At 39.4% G+C, this 20,869-nt stretch overlaps 2 protein-coding genes across 3 annotated transcripts in view; one reads left to right on the top strand and one right to left on the bottom strand.

The window, feature by feature from the left end:
* Window positions 1-2,247, bottom strand: part of LOC122615085 — a 44,330-nt gene extending 42,083 nt beyond the window's left edge. Inside the window, exon 1 of the mRNA XM_043789963.1 lies at window positions 1,214-2,247. Within this exon, the coding sequence (XP_043645898.1) occupies window positions 1,214-1,244 (31 nt within the window). The 5' untranslated portion in view covers window positions 1,245-2,247. The remainder of the gene's footprint in view (window positions 1-1,213) is intronic.
* A 1,847-nt stretch (window positions 2,248-4,094) lies between these two features.
* The window catches only part of LOC122613699 (G-protein coupled receptor dmsr-1), a 32,669-nt gene continuing 15,894 nt past the window's right edge, over window positions 4,095-20,869 (top strand). For both annotated transcript variants that reach the window (XM_043788008.1, XM_043788009.1), the window contains exons 1-2: window positions 4,095-4,296; window positions 11,814-11,886. The gene's annotated coding sequence lies outside the window, so the exon portion shown is untranslated. The remainder of the gene's footprint in view (window positions 4,297-11,813; window positions 11,887-20,869) is intronic.

Below are 20,869 nucleotides of genomic sequence, written 5' to 3'. Positions count from 1 at the left end.
AGCTTGTGCGATTGTGGATGTGCAAGTCGAGTATCTGCAAGTGTGTGTGCCTTTTGTATCTCTGTATCTGCGTATCTTTGTGGCTGCGTATCTGTGAGCTAGCTGCCTGTTGAGCGGGTGAGCTGCGCCAAAAGTTCATGACGCTGCCTGAGCTTCATTTCCAGCCCATTTTACAAGGGGCGATTCCGATTCAGATTCCGATTCCGACTGGCTGGCAAACAAGCTGCCTTGTTTGCGTCCGTTTTTTATGTTTTTCTGCTTTTCTGTTTTCTGTTTTTCTGCTTCTCTGCTTTTCACCCGTTTTCTGTTTTCCTTTATTTCAGCTCTCCGCTTTTCCGTTTCTGGCTTCTGCCCCTTTCTTTTGCCCATTTCGTTAGTGTTTGTGTTTTTGTTTTGTTTGCCGCTGCCCGAGACTGTGAGTGTGCGCTTGTGTGTGCCTGTTTGTTTGTTTGCCTTTTGTGTGCGCTGGGGGATTACGTAAGGGAATCCCCAACATTTTGCCGCGCGCGCGCCAACGCAACTGAATTGAAATGATAAGGGGCCTGTGGGTGGTTGGGCGTGGGCGCAGTGCAATGAAAAGTGACTACTGACGCTGTTGTTTCATGTTTTATGCATGTCCCCCCTCTCTCTCTTTCCCCCACTGACTCTCTTTCTTTCTCTCTCTCGCGAGTGGAGCACTCATGGCACAAATAATAATGCAAAAAATATATCTTATAGATACAGCCAACGGTTTCGAGTGGGGGCGTGGCTGAACACTACGTACTTTCTTAATTACATGTTTTTTCCTTTGAGCCGCGATGAAAAAATCACTGCACTTGACGAGATTCTTTGCTTTGAGGCAAGGACTTACTGTCCTGCCATATGGCAGCTGCGAAACTCGACGTCCTTGAGCTCAAGCTTAATGCTATTAAGACTGCTGAGTCAATTCCTTTGAACAGCAGTCGGGTATTCAAACTTCGAAGAGTTCGATCTTATAATGGAAGAAGTAATTATAAGGATTTAGGAACTCTCTCCGATGAGAAGTCATTATAGAAATGACAGATATTGCGTTTGTTTGTAAACAATTCGCAACAGTCCCTTTTCTTTGTATGTCCTTTGTGGAAACTTGGCAAAACAGCTTAGAGTCTTTGAGAAGGCGGAATTGGCCGGAATTTCGCTGGCATATTTTCGAACTCACGCTTGATTTGAATAATTAACAGGAAAATGTACTTACTGCCTCGACCGCTGCCCTTGCGTCGCGCCATTTTCCCTGCTCGAAAGTTAGTGTCCCGTTTTGGCGCTGTCCGTTGTCCGCTGTCCGCTGTCCGTGTCCGTGTGCGTTGTCCTCTTGCACAGGACAACTGCTGGAAATTGGGATCCTTGCGCTTGACTGATGTATATTTAATCAGAGGCCGCCTTCCCGCTGGCACGCCCACTTGCGACTCTGGTTCTGGTCCGTTTGAATGGCACAACAGCAACAAAGCCCGTACGTGTGTCTACGTCCTTGACGCACACAATGACAAACGTCCTTGTTTGTCTGAGCGTGTGAGCGGGTGCGTGTGTGTGTGCGGGTGTGTGTGTGTAAGCGAGTGTATGGCGAGGGGTGTGTGTGTGTGTGGCCTGGTTCCCGGTTCGCTGGTATTTGCCAACTAGACAAATAGAGGAGCCATGATGTCCAAGTCCCTGGTATTATCCTGATATGCCGCTTGCCTGTCGACCTGGTGGAGATTGCAACCCGCTGGCTGGCATCGCTGCTATCCTGCCCAAGTCTCAGTATCCTTGGTTGCTGTAAATGTGCTATATAAATCCATGTAGGCGCGTCCTGTGCTCGCTGTGTAAAAAATCCCCAACTGGAAAATGTTCGCTTTGATATGCCGTTTGCTTGTGAGTTCCCCCTTTTGTTGTGGTAGGTTGAATTGGGTTGATGTGTATTACTTTTGGCAGACCCTGCGTATACGCAATATTAGCAACAAACTCGCGCGCGCCGCGAATTCTTTCAGTTTTATACGCTGCGTGTGTGTGTGTGAGTGTACACTTCTTATCAACACTGTTTCATCGAGGGCCTCACTTTATTACATATATTTATATATATGTATATACTATATATATTATATATCTCTTTCGAAATATGCGCTTTATGGCTGTTGCGGAATCTATTAATAAAACGGACATGTATTCACCATGCGTTGCGATTTGATTTGATTTGATTTGATTTCGTTGCTGGCTTTTTTGCGCATTTACCGAGAAGTGCGAGAAGCGCGCGAAAACGAAAGGCGTGCGTCGACGTCGGCGTTCACGGACAAACAGAGCCAGCGAGAATCCGTTAGGCCCCCAAAAGCCAAAAGCCCCCAGCGCGAGCGCCAAGAGAGGCCACTAAGAGCGCACCCGAAGTGAGCTCTCTTCGACGCAGAAATGGGAGCGAAAGAGCGAGGCAAGTGGTCTTCGGATACATCAGTATTGTTATTGTGTGTGGCCAAAGCTTAAGCTCCAAAAGCAGAAACTCCGGATAAGCGGCAATTACTTGGCCTAATGCATGTTGATACACCTTGGCTTTCTTAACTTTATCAATTTTCTAATTTACATTTTTAGGTTTATCCACACAGTAGATAAGATGCAATACTTTCGTATGCCTAAAAGTATGCAATGCCAAATGTTAATGCAGGTCTTGTGGGAAAAAGCATTTAATTAGGCGATTCATAAAATTATTTGTAATAATGAACTTCGAAAATAAGAGTGATAATAGAACTATCAACTAACAATACTTTCAATTTTTTATTCTGTATTTTTTAGAATTTTTTAAAATGTTTTTATTTGTTTTTAGACGTTTTGTTATTGCAATAAATATATCATGTAGAATTACATATGCAGTGTGAAAAACAAACGATATAAACATAAGTAAGTAGACATATAAGCTTACGTTAAAATGTATTTTAATTAAAATTTAAATCATTTTGAGTAAAGGGTTAAGAAAATGTACAGTATTCAGTGTAAAGAAATAAAATAGTTTACATTTGAAAATAGTAATTAGTTAACTGATAGGGGAGGTTATTTTAGTTATGCTGAAGCTGACTAGGCCTTAATTTAAGTTTGTTTACAAAATGACATATATAATTAAGTATTACAGAGTTCCAAATAAAATCTCGACAAATTTTGCAAGCAAAACTTTGAATATAAGATCTATGTAAACTGATATAGCTGATATAGCTGTAGTATATTTAAGCACATTTAATTACTGCACATAAGATCGTATGATTCATTTCTTTCCAATAATAGTCATAGTAATACACTTAAATTGATGAATTCAAAGATATACGATGAACTAAATGAAGCCTTCCAAGGCGGTGAAGCAGCCATTAATGTTTCCGATTCATTGGAGACAGACACTCTGGGCCCAGTCGAAAGCTGTTCAGGCCGTAACTCCCCGTAACGCCCCGTAACGCCCCGTAACGCCTCGTAACGCCCGGTGTCGAAAGGCTGAAATAATGCGGCTTCAAAGGAAATTAAGTGCTGGCGAAAATATGTGAGGAAAAGAACACATCGCAGAGCATTGGAGATGTCAAGTGGATGGGATTTTGGCTGACAGCTGTGAGGATTCGCAGCCAGAGTGACAAGTAAAAGGCGTGGCCTTGAGCCTCGTTTGCCACCCGCCGCCCTTCAATTTAAATTCATATTGGAGAAGATGTGCGATGCTTGGCTCAAACGACTTTCAATAAGATGTAGTTTTTCCTTTGGGAATTTTCACAAATCATTGATATTTATTAGAGCCGCTCGAGTGCCCACCCTTATCACATCACTCATCCTTATGTTCCGAGTTAACCCCACTGCCCCCCAATTTATCATACTCTGTATGTATGTTTGTATGCTTGTTCCATCGTCAATGAAAATGAATATATGTATGTACTATGCCCGAACAGCTGGTCTTTGTTTACAATTGGAGGCGTATGGCGCAGGCGCCATTAGCCGGCTAGAAGGCCTGCCTTCCAGTTCCAGTGCGAAAGCAGTTCGAAACTGGAAGCTGGAAGGAGGGGAAGTTCGAGGTGCCGAACACTTTGGCGCCAAATGAACGCCGTCCGTCGGAATTTCACTTGCAGTCGGGAAACTACGGAGCGCGTGAAAGGATCACAGTGCGGATCGAGCAGACCGGTCTGTGAAAAGTTAGTGAAACCCGGTTGAAAAAAAGCAACAAAATTAAAAAAAGAAAATACAAACTGCCTAATAAAAATTCCAGACATTGTTTGAAAAAAGTGTGAATATATTCTTTAATCTAAACAGAACCATTCCAAGCAATTGAATCAGCAGAGGAAATAAAACGCAAATGTGAGTGCCATAAAAATAATGTTCAATTATCACCAAATTTAAATATCATCCATTTTAATTTCCATAAAGTGAACAAAAGAACCCGTAATCGGATGTCTGAATGAATTTCTGGTGAAAAAATTGAAATGTTTTTCATACCTTTATTTTGAAAGAAAAAAGGTCCTAGAAAAAAGGTGTTTTGTTTGATATTAAGTGAGGTTTTTCTGGGAATCAGTTTAATTGATTGATAATTGCCCCTTCAATGTAACTAATTATTTTTTGGCTTTGTTCTCAAATATGACACTAATTTGCATACTGGCATTTTTTATCCGAATTCATTTTGGTGGGTAAACAAAGTGGTTCATTTGAACGTCAAATTTGATTTATTCGTAACCATTTTTCTGGGGTAAAAAAGGAGCAAAAACGTATAATTTGTATATACAATACAATTCCATGATTTCATCGTACTGAGCATTTTTTCTGGCTCTTCTGTAACAATCAAAGTTATACGTTTTATTTGTTTAAATAAAGACATATCGCAATGTTTTTAATTAATTTTGTGAACGGGTGGAGACGGATTGTACAATTGTTTTCATTAGGAAAATTCCTTGAAAAGATAACAGATACATTTTAGTGACGACAATTTTCAGCTCTGTATTTGGCAAAAAAGGAATACAACGTTTTATGGAAAGGATTACTTGGTAAAATACGCAGCTGTTCATAAATATTTAGTTAGAACTTACTATTCTAAAAATATGTGGTTTTCCGCACAAACTTTTGATTTAAAATATTGTAAAAGTCCTTTTTCAACACCCCAAGAAGCGAATAGGAATTTTCAGTGAACAAGCATTTTTCTGTTATCACAGTGATTGATTCGCTGTGCCCTTTTATGTTTCGGTAAATAGGGGCAAACTATTTGCCGTCGCACAAGCGAACATCCGGAAGTTGCTGACCACAAAAATGGCTGCTGTTAAATGTTCTGTATTTAATTGATCATATGCATAACTAATGGGGATTCTGCGGAGTGCGGGTGCGATGCCTCCGGTTGAGTTGGGCCTGGGTGAATGTATACTTGACCACGCTCTGGGCCAAATGGGAATTCGGGCGAACACAAAATATCAATCCGAGGGCGGAAATCCTACCACAATAGGAAATTGATGCCCCGCCGCATCAGGCATCTCGAAACCGCCCCAAAAGCAAAGCCACACTCAACGGGATAGGACACATGGATCACAGCTCATGTGGCTGCCGCTTGTGGAATGCTTGAGTTGTATTTATGTACGTCGGGTGCAAGAATTTGCGGCGCCGCCATTGTGGGCACATCAAAGCAACACGCTCGGGACATAAAAGAATAAATTAAATGTAGATGAAAAATTGACAAAAAACCAGAGAATTGGGAAATGGAAATGGTATTCCTTTCTGCCGCACACAATGGCGCCAGGCATTGCACACACTTAAAAACATTGTGGCACCAGCATGAGGTGACATCCCTGTTGTGTCTCCCTGATGTTTTTTAATAAGTCGAGCCTTGCGGCACGCCATGTGGCATTTTAATATTGCATAATAAACCGGGCCTGGATGGAAGCTCTGTTGACCAGCTACTTCATTATCGCCAATTACCAGGGGCACAGTCTAAATTAAATAAGTAATGCTTGCATGACGCTCTTGCTCCTACTTACCCAAAAGTCTGTCCAAAGAATTCTGTCCCAAGAATTGTGCCCATCTTAATACCAATTTATGTGCCTTAAATTCGGGCATGAGCTTTGGGACAGGGGACAGAGGACAGGGGTGCAATTTATGACGACAGTGGCCCGGAGTTAATTAGCCAGGCCACAAGGACTTCAACTGTCGCGACAGGATCAATGATTGGTTTCCGTCAACGAAAATATTGCCATCGTCAACGGACAAAGGCCATCGAAGGGATTTGTCTCATTAGTGGGCTTCCTGCTGGGCTGCTAAACTTCCAGGACTACAGGATTGACAGCAGTGAGTAATCAGTTTTGGCGCTACTAACATGGCATTGCACAAATATTGTGCCACTGACAAGTAATCAAGTAATCCGAGCTTTTCTAATGAAACTGCATAAATGAGAGGTGGAGAAGTGGGAGTGTTCATCGTTAAGTTAGCTCATTTATGGCTTTAAATTTAGAGTTAAACACTGGCATATTCCTTGGAAATGAATATGCTTTAAACAGAATCATTTCCTTAAGTGTAACTAATCCGAAGATGAAACGAGAAACGCCACAATGGGATTGCTTTGATTTCGTGTAATCGATCCACTTGACTACGCCATCGAGTGGAAAGGAAGGGAAAGGAAAGGTATTTATCTGGTCTTTATTTGAATGAATGAAGAATTAAATGCCGTCAAGACGACCGCCATCTCGATTTAATGCTGCAGTGGAGCAAATCATAAAAATGTAAAGCAGTTTCGCGTGGGAATCTCGATATTGTTCCGGTACCAGTTAAATAAATAACTTCGCTGCCCTTCCGAGGAACAGAGAAACACTTAGCATCTCCTACCAGTCCCGCATTATTGATACGACTGGATGCTTTTCAACAAGACGTTGAGTGCAAAAAGTAAACAATAAACAATTTTCGAGGCTTTCGGCAGATGTCTGTGTACATAAGAAAATACAAACCCACCCACCCACCACTAACCACTCAATTTCCCCACTGGGCATCCCCAAAGCCCCAACTGTACGAAAACATAGTCGTGTATACATCTCTCGAGATTTTCCCATGGTTTTCCCAAAGTGTGGCGCTTTTCCGGGCATTTTTTGTTCCGATATTTCGTTCTTCAGATATTTTCCCGTTTTAGAGAATGCTTTAAGGTTGAAGGTTAATTTATGATTATGTCGAAAGATTTCGCATTGTTGGGCCAGCCAATTTACCTGAGTCAGAAAGCAAGAGATCCGCCGACAATAAATTAATGTGCTTGGGCATATTAATGATTCGAACTGTTCATACCTCCTGTTTGGCATATAATTGCATTTTCCAATTGGATGGGTAACTGATAATAAGCCTATACTTAAGCAAATATACTTACGTTTAAGATATCCCTGGAATATTTCCTATTTAAATTTAACTACTTTCATAAACGTTAGAACAATATGACGTACTTTAAATTCCTTTAAATTTAGTTATTTGAATTTACATCTTGAGTATCAATTGAATCATTCCTTGCAATTTGCATACCCCTCCAGACTGCTTTTAAAAATTTCAAACGCAAAAGTGCCCAGTTTTAGCACCCCATTTCGGACGAGCAATTTTATTTATTGTCCATTTTGGGTGCTCACCTTTTGGCAAAGGGCCTCAGGAGTTGGCTTTTGAACTTTATACCGCGTTTGCTTGTTGTTCTGGCCGTTTTCACTTTATTCAATTGTTGTTCGGTTTTTTCCCCAATGAATATTTGCTGTTTTATTGGTGCGTGCTGGCATTCATTAGCATTGAACGTCTAGCCGTCTGAAGTTTTCCTATAAATTGTCTAATGGGGCCAGTGGGCATTGATAATTGTGCTTTATGTCGAGGGGATTTCTGCTGCCGAATCGCCTTTCCTCAAATGCCAGATTCATTACAAATACAAATAGGTGGAGTTGAAGTGTTTGCCTGCCCACAAAAAGGACATTACCGAGTGGTCATTACTCAGCGCAAATATTAAATGATAAAAACTTGAATTCGCCCTCGTCAATTGGCTTACTTTCCGCATCTCACTGAATTGACTTTTCAGCTTGGCTCGTCCCTTCACAGCTTTCCACATTCCACTCGCTGGCCAAATCCCCCTCAAATTAGGGCCAATGCCATTTGTCGGTTTCAATGCGTATACGCAGTGTGAGCGTTGAAAGTTTCCAGACCCAAATCACATTGAATGACTGTCATCGTGGCATTACTCAAAACGCAACCAAACAAAGAGGTTCACTTAGGTCAGACCAGATCAGACCGCTCCTCTCCATAATTCCACTGCTGGTTTCATAGTTTGCATCACTTTATTTGAGCCGAACATTTGCTTTCCTTTTTACGACCGTGTAGTGGGATACGTTTTCGGGTGGCATTAGGAGCAACGTGACGGAAATGTGAAATTTTAAGCTCAAAGGACGCAAACAGTGGAAACCGTAAAGTGAAAATGTGTGGGGAAGGACTCCTGCTGGTACATGCAGACACGGTCCTTGTCCTTTAAAAGTATCACTTTATTTTTCTGATGGTAATAAAATGATTTGTATCTATGTATTAAGAAACAACATGATATCATATGGCTGGTTAACACCTACTTTATGCTTTTATATGGAAAAGGTTTGAGCATGCTTTATTTTACTTCTTATTGGAGCTGATATACAATTATTCCTGTTTTACTTTGCTTATGTATACAAGTTAGGAGTATTAAACATGTACTTTTCAGCACTGACAGAACCATTTCATTACGTTAGTTCCCGGAGATCGTGTTCAAAAAGTTTGTTTTCTGCTGCAAAGTTTTCCCGATTCGAGGTAACTTTTCTTTTGAAACAATAGGCCATCAATTTCTGCATTTGCTAAGTGTGTTCAGGCCAACAAGTCGTTTGTCTAGCACCTAACGAACCTGAAACGACGTTTCCATGTCTGCAGGAGAGATGAGCTTTCTTCGGCTGTCAGGACCTCTTTTTCAGGGGGCAGTTTGATTTATGTTTAAGTGTACTGTACAGTGTACACATTCCCTTACTTCTGGCTCCCGCTCCCACAGCGGTTCTATTCTAATTGAAAAGGAACCATTTGGCAGAATCCTGGCTTGCCTTTCAATGAAGATAAATGGCCAGAGCTCATGCACAAATTCGGAAAATTTGCCTATGGAAAGCGGCTGGGAAATGCTTGTTGCGTTTCAAGGCTGGGAACTATTTACAATTAAGATGATTTCCCAGTGGCAGGGGAATTTTTCCCCAACAAAACAAAGTTTTTACATTGTTCGGGGAGTTGCTGTTAAGTGAAACCATCAGGAATATTCTTCATTTATGGGAATTTCATTTCATTTCTTAAGAAAACTCTTTCCACCGCTCATGAAATATTTCAAATTATACTTTCTTAAATCTGGAAATAATTAAATGATTAAATATGTAATCGGGATAAACGTTTTTCTTATATCCTACTATTCTTATAGATATAGATAGGTTATAGATATATTTAGCACGTTAAGATTGGTTTCCCTATAAAGTATATATATTATGGATCAGAAGATCCGTCCATCTGTCCGACCGTCCATGTATCCGCCTGTCCGTCCGTCCGTCTGTCCGTCCGTATGAGCGTCGATATCTAGGAAAGTATAAATGCCATACATGTCAGGTAAGGCATGTGTCGTATATTATCGTGACAAGCTCGCTTCTATAGATATTTATATGAATACTGAGCGATGTTTTTAAAGTGATAATAAAATACAAACAATCCAAAGTTTGTTTTTTTTTTAGTGATTCTATGTACATCCCAACGGCAAGGTGTAGTAAGCTGAAGCATTTGGTGCTTTACTAATGTTGTTTTTCAAATATGGTTGCTTCAAACCGCTAGCTGTCACCTCGGGTGGTAAAATAAATTTGAAAAGAGTCCAAATTACATGGAAAAGTGGCCAACACCAATAAATAAATAAACAATGAAGATACAAAAGTTTAGGTCTGCACCTAACTATGTGAAAACTATTTGACAGAGAATATGCTTTATGCTGTGGACACCATTTGCCAACATTCATACCCATAACGTTGGCTCGTAAAAACTAATTAAAACAGAACATTGCTTTTCCCATTTTCGGTACTAACAAGTGATGGTTTTGTGAAATGTTCCTATTTGCTGAATACGTTTGATGTTGGCTTAGTTTTGGCTTACTTAGCAAACTTTAATGGTATGGGATTATACCCTCTCAGAATCTTTTTCACTAACCAGTTACCTAAATTTTAATCAATGGAAAATGTACTGCGTTTTATCTGTAAAATATTTTTTTCCTGAGTCTAAGCGGAAAATTTATAATGGCAGTAAATTAAAGTCAATGATGAAACGACAGATGAGTGCATCCTATCCTCGTTTTACGTCCCCTATGGCTGCCAATGGCCAAACACACAATAACTTTTAATCAGTTTTTGCTATACACCATCATATACGTTAAATGTGAATAGATGATGTCCGCATTTCCGTAAGGATTTCAAATTGCATATAAGCTGCATACTGCAAAACGCAATGGCAATTTGTTTTTACGAGTCTATGTAATAAAGGTTTGGTATGGACAGAAGGTATTTTTGGTTCAAAAGCTAAATTCCGACGCTGAGTATCTGACAGGTATCTGATAGTCGAGGCACTGAACTGCGTACATCGCTTTTAATCAAGATAACCTACATTCGCTGCCAGGCAGTTGTCACACCCTGAATGGTCAGTTTATTATTTGCATCGAGATAGCCTTGTTTTACTCCAAACAGCCCTCAACGGAGTAATGTCGACGTGGTTAAAGGTATTTTATTATAGCCATGTGACCCGGGCTGATTTCAATCATCGATTAAAGGGTCCAGGGTGACTTATTGAACTGGATGTGTTCAGACAAGTTGCAGTTTGTGTTTCATGGTGGAAGACTAATATATGTGGTAGCTTTATTAAAAGGGATTACTGATGTGAGACCACGTTTAGGGATTAAAACCTTAAAAGCAGCTTATGTCACCGAAACCGGTTTAAAAATGTACAAAACGATTTTGGTTGGAAAAAGGGACCCGAATTCCTCATGGGATAAATTGCAAATGAATTGGAGCCTGATTTGTTGCATCTATTTTTAAAAGCTTTTATCAACTGCTTATAGCCAAAATACAGAAGACCGAAGCGAACTGTTTTGCTTTGGCCAACTTTTGACTTTCGTTGAAGTGTTTTGAACTTTGCTCAGAGTCATTATAACTTAACAGAATCTGTATCTTGAGCAATTAATTAGGGAAACTCAAGTGTTCCACCAAAATGGACCATAATGTTGCTGGTGCTAAAGTTGCCACTCGGCAATTTGTTATACGCCCCCGAACTCAAATCGACAAAGTTTTGCACCAGCACGTGGCGCAAGTTTGTTTAGGAATTTGTATTTTTGAAAAACACAACAATTTGCCGTCAGTTTTCTTTCGGCTCTCGTGGCGTACGGTGGGAATTCAGTTCTTTTTAAATCGGTAGGAAGGCAGATAGATATTTTTATTTTTGGATGAAAAAACCTCTCATTCATACCCACTTATATCGTGTCTATTGCCGATCAGGCTGGATGAGTTTTAAGTGATTGAAATACTGCCCCGCGCTTTGACAGCCCAAGGGAAATGGCATGCCAAATAAATAAATAAATATGGCTTTTCGCATATCAAGTGATTGCCGTACAAGTGTTAAATAAGAGAAGAAAATGAGAAATATATTTAATGGGGTAGCTGTTCGAAATTCCCCGTTGGATGCTGCCCCGTTTCAATATTTTCATAGAGCAATTGTAAACAAATTTATAAATATTCTCGTTCAATTTAGTTTCTTTTTACGTTCACGTTTTGCGCGAATATCCACACACTAATATATTTGGGAATTTTCAGCTCGATCTTCATTTCTGCTTGGCTGGATTTCCATTTGGGCAATAAAAACATAAATTAATTGCCAAAGCTGTTGGTGAGTTTAATGATGCAAGTGCATAAGTACAAACTAACAAAAATATCTGTGTATCTATAGGAAATCAAATCATTTAATTAGGGATTTTTGGTAAAATTCATATTGCAGCGGTTTTATTTCCAAAGCTCATTTGCATTTAGATATTTGATAGCGATGTTTAGTTTCAAAAAGTTGAGGACTTAATTACAAAGAAAATTTAAATATGAAAACATTTATTACTATGAACTATGCGTTTTGCGACTTCCTAAGTTTTCATTTTCGATTTAAATTCTGCGAGAAAAACTGGCTTTGTGGAAACCCATTAAATTTTATTGGTTAATGTTTTTCATACACCTAAAACCTCCAAAAATGTTGCACTATGTTCATTATAGAACTTCCTCTAAAGGAACCACTATTAAAAACCTTTTCATCGGTTTTATATGCGGGGCTTAGCAACATTTTATGCAAATCCTTTCCCATTCCGGAATTCTTTTTGGCTTTTTACCCTGTTAGCCGGGCAGGTGTATCTGGAGAAAAAGCTGATGTATTAACGAGACTGGCAGGATTGTGGTTTTGAACATGTTTGCCTAGCAAAAAGGCTGCTTCTATTTGTGTTGAGCTGCGCCGTAGATTGAAAAGAAGACGAGGTCGAAAATCCGCATTAAGCCGCAGAAAAGCGCACGGAGTGAACACTTGAACATAATGAAATGAAACAAAATAACATCGCAGAGCGTTAAGTACCGTCGAAGTTCGTGATGATGATATGGGGGTGCTGGTGGGGGATTGTAAACAGAATTGCTGGCAACTTTTCCGGTGCCAAGGACCATCCCCTGCATCCCCATCATTTGCATAATTTTTTCGTGGAAGACAGACAAAGTGGGTTATGCGTTTTGTGAATTCCCTTAAAGTCCTGGCTTAAAGCCAAAGCACATCTGGCTTCGATTGTGCTCCTAATAACCCAAAATGTTATGATGCCAGCTCGGAGAACAGCCAGCTAGCAGCGAGCAGACAAACTCAATTTACCGCCTGATTTATATGACACAGTTTAATTAGCCTGTGCAAGTTTAATCGTCTTTGCCTTGAATATATTGCAAGCCCCAATGCAGTTGATTAACTTTGATGGGCCATCCAGCTGTACATTAGTGAGTAATTTCCACTTGACATGCTGCATTTTCCAGCAACTCATTGGAGACATGCCATTCAGGACATTGTTATTTTGCAAAAATTAAGGCGCAATTAATGATCGGAGCTGGATGAATCGGCAAAAGCGGGGTCATTCGACAAGGATAAGGCCATCGAGGGTAACACGCAATTGTTAAACAACGAGGTGGCTTTTCTAAAGAGCCTTGTTATTTATGGCGTATCCTTGAAAACACCTATAATTTAATCATGACTTAACAGTATCCAAAGTATCCTTTGTTGTTTGCTTGACGGATTACCTCCTGTATAATCGATTAGGGCATAGAACAGATTGTTAAGCACTCATATGCAAATAATAATTCTAATAAATCACCCATCTACGACTTTTTCAGCTGAGAAAAATTCAAATTCAACTTCCGCACTGAATCTTAAAGGTGTTTTTCCTGTGTCCCACCTGGCTGGGGAAATAAATCAAATAAACTTAAGAGAGCGTTTGAACTGCGCTGCGTAGAGGGTTACTTTCGATCGGCAACATTAATCAGCAAATGCAAATCAGCATTTTAATCTGTCAAAGTGTAAAAACCAATAAAAGCATTTAGCCCGCAACTCGAATTGACAAGATGAGCAATTCACAGGAGCTAAATCACTTTGAGCGTGGCGTCGCCATTTAAATTACTTTTCGCAGAATGCGGCGAGGAGTAAAGTGAAGGAAAAGGTTATAGATGAACAGAAGCAATGGCCAAGATGCTTATGTAATCAAACATAAATCTGAATTGCGCACAGCCATAACTCGGCTGTCATGTGCCAGAAACAAAAACCGCCAAATGCCGTGGGTTGACCAAGAAATGGGCGTATCTGATTTATCTACTACTCTGCTGTCGAGTTGCGAGCGAGTTGCGCAATAAATGTTGGTGGTTTCAATTGGTGACCACCAGGATATCTGAAAGTATTAATACTCTCGGGTTGCACAAGTAACCCAAGCTGCTCCTGAACGACCTGCAACGCTATTTTCCAGATTGCTGTCAAATAGATTATGAAAAGCGTAAACAGAACGGACGCTCCTTGGAAAATTTCTGTTCAATCGAGTGGACACTCCCATAAGCTTTATATATCAGGTATATCTATGTGTATATGTACATAGGATATATACTCTTATGATTAATTGGTGTCCAGGATGGACGAACACGTTCTTTGACAGGTGTCGCCAGGATGTCGAATCCCACTGTTTTAGCGACCCTCCATAAAAGGGAAGCTCATTTGATTTATGATAGACCATTTCGCGTCTGCCTTTATTGCTGAAATAAAGTCAGAACAAACAGCATTGAACTGGTTGATTTCAAAAAGAAACGCCCTTTTCGCTTGCAGTATCTCTGCGATATCCCTCTCAGTTCGCGGCTTTAAATGCGCTTTAAGTTGAGACTTCAATCCTTGTCAGCTTCTTATGATCTAAGCATAATTCGAAGGCATCTCATTATATAACGTGTGTTCATCATTTATTTATTTCAACAATGACAACGATTACTTACAATGACAACCACAAATGTCCGTATCAGTAATGATGTCGAAAATGTTACGTGGAAATTCGTTATGCTTAAGGAGTTTAATAATTTATGGGTAAGACTAGAGGGAAAGAAGCTGAGGTATACACGTGTTAGTCGTACAGTAAAAGGGTAGACCAGAGTTGTTAAAAGGTAACAGCTTAAAGGAACCATTTCCTTTTAAATGATCTGTCAAATATATTTGTCCGTATATCTGTCCGTCCGTATAAAAGCAAATATCGCAGATTCTAGTTACGGCAACGATGTGCGTATTTTCCACACACTATCTATCGCTGATAAACAAAAGCAAATTTAATTTTTAAAATATATGGTATTGATTATGCTAATACCTATATACCTGAAAATATACGAAAATATCGTGTATACCACGACTACTCGAAAGCTCAGAAACACCCATAGCGAGGAAATCTGCATTGAACCTACACGTTTAAAAGTCCTGCAAAAGTCCAAATGGGATTATATTATATAATTCATTTTAATTAACAAATTAATCGATTTCGACTTCAGAAAGTTGACAGCATTTATTTTACCGACTCAAGTGGAACTTATATGCAATCTTCGGCGTGGGGAGTGGAAATTTACCTCAATTTATAATGAAAACTGACTTATTCGTTTCGATCACACAGCATTTTCAACTGTGCCATGACTTCGGCGGGGGATTAAATATATGCAATCTTCGGCGTGGGGAGTGGAAATTACGGGTATCTGACAGTCGTTGAAACTCAAATGGTAAAAAAAAACCAATTTCAAGACATGGAAAGTGTTCTACCTCAATTTATAATGAAAACTTACTTATTTGTTTTGAATTAATTTAAATTATTCACAATTCGTGCAACTGTGCCTTGACTTTGGCAGGGGATTACATCGTATGCAAATCGTGGGGATACAAGAGTAGACTACAAGAAATTTGGCAGACAAGTCATCCAACCCAGCCCGAATCATATGGAATTTAATAAAAATTCACTCACAGTTCCTTGACCCAGGCAACAGTTGCCGTTCCTTGGATTTCCAAATGAATCGAGAGTGCCTTCGACTTAAGCTAATACTGTTGGCTCGACATTTTCAGACGGGTTCAGGTCGGTTCAGCTCTGGTTTATGTTGCTCGGTACATGTCCCTAGTGTAATTGCAATGATTGTTATTTGATTTTGCCTTTATTAGCCGGTCCTTTACGGTCGTTGCGCCGACGAACAAAGGACTCATTGTCGAGTAGGCATCAGTTTCGTTTATGGTTATAAGTTACTGGGCTCCGTGAGCCATCAATTTTGATGGCAATGCCCACGCAGGCATATTTCGGCCGAGATGCGCCTGAATTGCCGGAAAACTGTCACCCATCATCGAGGTTAACGTTGCGTGTCCTCAGCCAAAGCATCTTTCCTCATCTCTCGCAGGGGGACTCGTTATGCCCATCAATACACGCACATGCCTGCCAATCTGCTTACCTTAAGAGCTTTCCACCAACTTTTCCATTATCCAGGACGAACAAAAGTTTGCTTCAATTTTACTTATTCGATACTCGTACACCTTATCACCTGCTAATCCAGAAAAAAACATTTGGCCGCCAGCCTGTGTATAGGGTTGATTAAACCTTTAAATGCGTGTGATGGTGCGAAAGGATTTTATGCAAACCCATTTATGTAGCATACATTTCGGGGCCCTTTTTCCGCTCATTGACTTTCAGACATTTGTATGTCACAGCCTTTATTGCATAAATGCGTGATTAATATTTTATGTGGGATTCGCATTAAGCTCGTTTGCAAATTAAATAATACAATTATCCGACATGTTTGCTTTACATTCAATCTGCAAACAACCATATAACTACTTAATGGATTCCACGTTAAGGAATAATCGCATATTCCATAAGCAAACAGCACAAAGTAATGCCAACATATTATTTTGGCTTTATTGTTTAAATTTGCCATCCGGCTAACAATATCGATAACGTGTCTGTGTGCAAAGTCCCAGTAAACCTGTTGGAAAAGCAAACGGAGTCATTGACTGATGGTAAATGTCTGACGGTAATTGATATCCCACCATATGGATTGAATTTGAGTGAAGGCACGTGCATCCCCAGCTCGGATATCAGATGGGTATACCCTAATGTATTTCAAATACATATGTCGCTGTTGCTTCAACGAACTTCAGGCTTAATTGAGAAAAGGTTTCCTTTAATAAGAATAATTGACTGCGCAGATGTTTTTTTTTAATTTAATACAGACCCTTGCTGAAATGCCTTTAGTAGGTATTCTTGGGTCGAGCGTTCCTTTGACAAGGCCTTCACTTAATTTTATTAACTTGTCGTCCGAAATTGATATTAATCAGATTTCTAAAAATGTTATTTGTTTATTTGTCTCCTTATTTTAGCAGCTTCTCGTGGCGCCATTTATTTGCATAATTAAAGCCGTTCGGTTAGATGGTGGGCGAGATTAGGAGTGGCTTGGATGATGCCAGGTAAGTCACGGACTATTTATACGGACTATACGGACTGGGTTTTGGTGCCAAGGGGCCTGGGGGGGGAGGCCTAATTTGCAATGCAAATCGATGCGAATCGGTGTAGTTTAAAAGCGGTTAACAAATTTATGCGACTGGCTCATGCTAGAAATCTTTCTCCGTCTTCGTCAATTGATTGGGTCTGGCTTCGTTGAGTTTGCCACCCAGTTTTCTGCATTCCACTGGGAATTCCTGATCGAGATAAACTTTGTTTTGGCAGCTCAACAGCTGTCCGAGATGCTGGCTTCGAGGCAGTCGTAAAAGAGCTCGTAAAATGCCATTGTCAGGGACATAAAAAACCTAGGCGACCACGCAAACAAATTAATTGCTAGGGTCTGCCAATAAAGCCGGCGAGGCGGAACTAGAAACTATCTACCAATTAAGGAATAATTAGTGCTGCGGTTGTATTAGAGACGTATCCAACTTTCAATATATATCAAAGTGAATCTGGACACACAGCAAACCACATGTATTTGTAATTAAAAAAGTTATGCCTTGCCCAAGAGCTATGCTACTGTACGTAGTTTGCCTAGTCAGGCGCTTATTCATATATTATATTATATTATATTATATGTGGTGCACCAGCTGCGTGTAAAGACTATTCAATAAGTTGCTAATCACTTTGGAACTGATGATAGAATCTGCATATCCAAATTTCCAGTCCGAAGTATTGATGTTTAATCATAAACATAGTTACCTACATATTCAGTAATCTTGTGACAATGGCGTTATTGACCATGCCAAGCCTTTCAAACCGGTTTACTCTACGAGTGGTGGCTACACAACTGCTATTATAAAATCTAAATTCGAACCCTCAAATCTAATAAAATTATATAATTCTGGAATTTGTTTTTTCATTTACTAGATGAAAATCAAACCGAAGATATTATATTACATTATGTGTTAGAAAACTTTTTTAGCATTGGTTTGGAATAAATTTAATCTTGAACTTCTTTGATTTCTGCTCCGTGCAGAATATACTCATAGTTCATCCTAAAAATTCGTTAAAAGGGAACAATGCCTTTTCAATTTTGTGGTACAGCAAAGAAAGCCGATGTGGCATGCTTGCAAACTAAAAACATGGAAATATTTACTGTTAGATTAAAAAGTTCGTTGAAAACCCCTATAAGGTGCATGCACCTTTCTTGATAAGACTATTGATTGTAGCGCTTGCACCAAAAACTGTCACGAACACACTTTTGAACAATGTTTGGTTTTGTTTGTGTTCTATTATTTGTGTTGCAAACAGCTCAGACCACAAAAAGCTGTCACGACCACACTTCTGTGATGTTCTTGTTTTAGATTTTCATGTTACTTGCCAATTTCTATCGAAATTGTTGAGTTGCGGGTATCTTATTAAATATAAGTTATACTAAACTGCTGTGGGAAACTTTACTCAAATCAAAACATATAATCTAGTGTGTTTTTGTTTGTCTTGCTTTCTAGGTGAGCATTATATGAATGGCATTTTGCATATGGTTGAAACAATTGTCTTTCAAAAATAGAAATATTTTTTAAGCCACTATTTCATTTGTTAAATGTTAGTATTTCATGATTAAGTGTTGTATTTTTCATCGCTTACTTTGTTGCTCAATATGTATGTAGCTTTGATCCATGATGGATTTTATGAAGATGCTGACTAAAGCATATATGTATGTATAGAATACAATGTTTAATATTAGAAACATTTTTATTTTTTTTGTTGCTAATATAGTATGCATTTCCTTAATAGAATAAGTAAATATTATAGGAATTTATATGCATACCCCTACTGTAGCTAGGTGCAAATTGAGCATAAAGCGATATAATGCATTTTAAATACATGTTTATTTTTGTGAGGCATTCAATATTTGTTTGGAAATAATAAATATAACAAAATGTCAATACCACCGCTTAGAAAGGGCCACAAGCTAAAATCCCTTTCTGGTATAATTAATTATTGCATGCTGCTATATGATAAATTTTTTTATCATATGTTAATTTTAAATTAACATTTGATTTTGTATGGCATTTTGTTTTTGTTTCGGCAATAATAAATATAATAATGTGCCTAAATTACCGCTTAGAAATGGCTTGTACTTTGACTTTCTGAATTGCGAAATAAATCCCTTTCTGGGATAATTAGTTATTGCATACTGCAATATAATAAATTTTAGATTAACATTTGATTTTGTTTGGCGTTTAATTTTTGTTTGGCACTAAATAAGAAAATGCCAATACCACCGCTTAGAAATCGGCAAAAGCTATAATCGCTTTTATATCCTTTGACCCTCTGAAATGCAAAATTAATCCCTTTCTGGTATAATTGATTACTGCACCTAATGGTAAGCGCTTTAATTTATTCCTGCGGAGATTCTCGATGGCACAACAACCCTTATCCCATTTTTGACTTCGGCTAACGAGCCTTGAACTAAGACCAAAGTCTTTATAACTATTAATTTGCGTCTTCAACTTTTATTTGGGAATATCAAAGCTTTGCAGCTAAATGGACCAAATGTGTTGAGCGTGAAAGTTGTCACTCGACGATTTATTGAGGCAGATGCCTTAAATTTGGCTTGATTTGGCTCCCCTAAGTTTAGGCCACGATTTCCTTGGTTAAAGTCCTCGGAATTATTCATTCGCTTACGTCAAACGTGTGGGCGATAAAAAAAAGTGCGGTAGCGTGTGGGATAAGCACGGTCCATATCCAACGATATGAGCACGCTTTTACGACCCGGACCGGCAATTTATTTCACTTGGCTAGGTTTGGAGTGTTCCGGGCTAGGACGATTTTCATTTCCCCGGTGCAGTTATCTGAAATGCATTTACGACGAGGCTACGCAAATATGTAATATCAGCAGGGCTTTAACCTTGCCGCTGACATTGACATTGGCATTGACTTTAAGCCCGCGGATCGATGGTGGGGCCTATCGCCAGATAACAATATTGCATCTCGCCCAAGTGCTCCACCGAGAACAGAAGCATTTTTTCCCCGAATCGAGGGCTGAGCAAACACTTGGGCATCTTTGGCATCTGGGGCATCTGCGGCATCAGAGGCATCTTGTGCAGCGGAATGAGATTCAGCTGGGAGCGATAACTTTGTCCTATGACTTGGTAATCCACTTGTTATCAAATTGTCCTTGTAGCCAATTGCGGGGAAAAGGCGAATGACCAAAAAACTTCTGCAACACGATAAGTCGCAGGGCTAAAGAGACTTTACTTTAGTTGAGTTACTCAACTTTAGTTAAGCTCTGCATCTGCCACCAAAAATGCGGCAAACTTTTGTGCACTTCGAGACGGAAGTCCCCTTCCGACCGAAACTAAAACAAACAAGAGAGAACGCTGTGTCGAGTTCCTCGAATATCAGATACCCGATGTTCATCTGGTGGAAGTGACACATAGAATAGATATCGCAAATTTAAAATGTATAGCTTTTTTACTTTCCGAGATATCGACGTTCATACGGACGGACAGACGAACGGACATACAAGCGGACAGACGAACGGACAGACGAACGGACAAATGGAAATGAGCAGATCCACTCGCCTTGTGTCAGGATCAAGAATATATATATTAAATTTATAATGGTTTCTGCTTCAAGAAGTCGAATCAAGCTTACTTGATGTTAATAGGAAATCTTACATAACTCGAAACTCCATCAGCAAAATTCACCTTTAGTCGGTAGCTCAGTTATGTTGATTCAAATACTTAAAAGACCATTAAAGAGTTTATAAGATAGAGAAACACTTTAAAGCTTAACAAAAGTTCATTTGACCGTATTCCTGTTGCATTTTTCTTCTTAATGAAAAAACTTACTGCTAAACTTATGATCGCA

The sequence above is a fragment of the Drosophila teissieri genome, chromosome 2R (genome assembly GCF_016746235.2).
Source record: "Drosophila teissieri strain GT53w chromosome 2R, Prin_Dtei_1.1, whole genome shotgun sequence".
NCBI lineage: Eukaryota > Metazoa > Arthropoda > Insecta > Diptera > Drosophilidae > Drosophila > Drosophila teissieri.
Note: the sequence above shows the minus strand (reverse complement) of the source record. Positions and strands in the feature narration are given on the sequence as shown.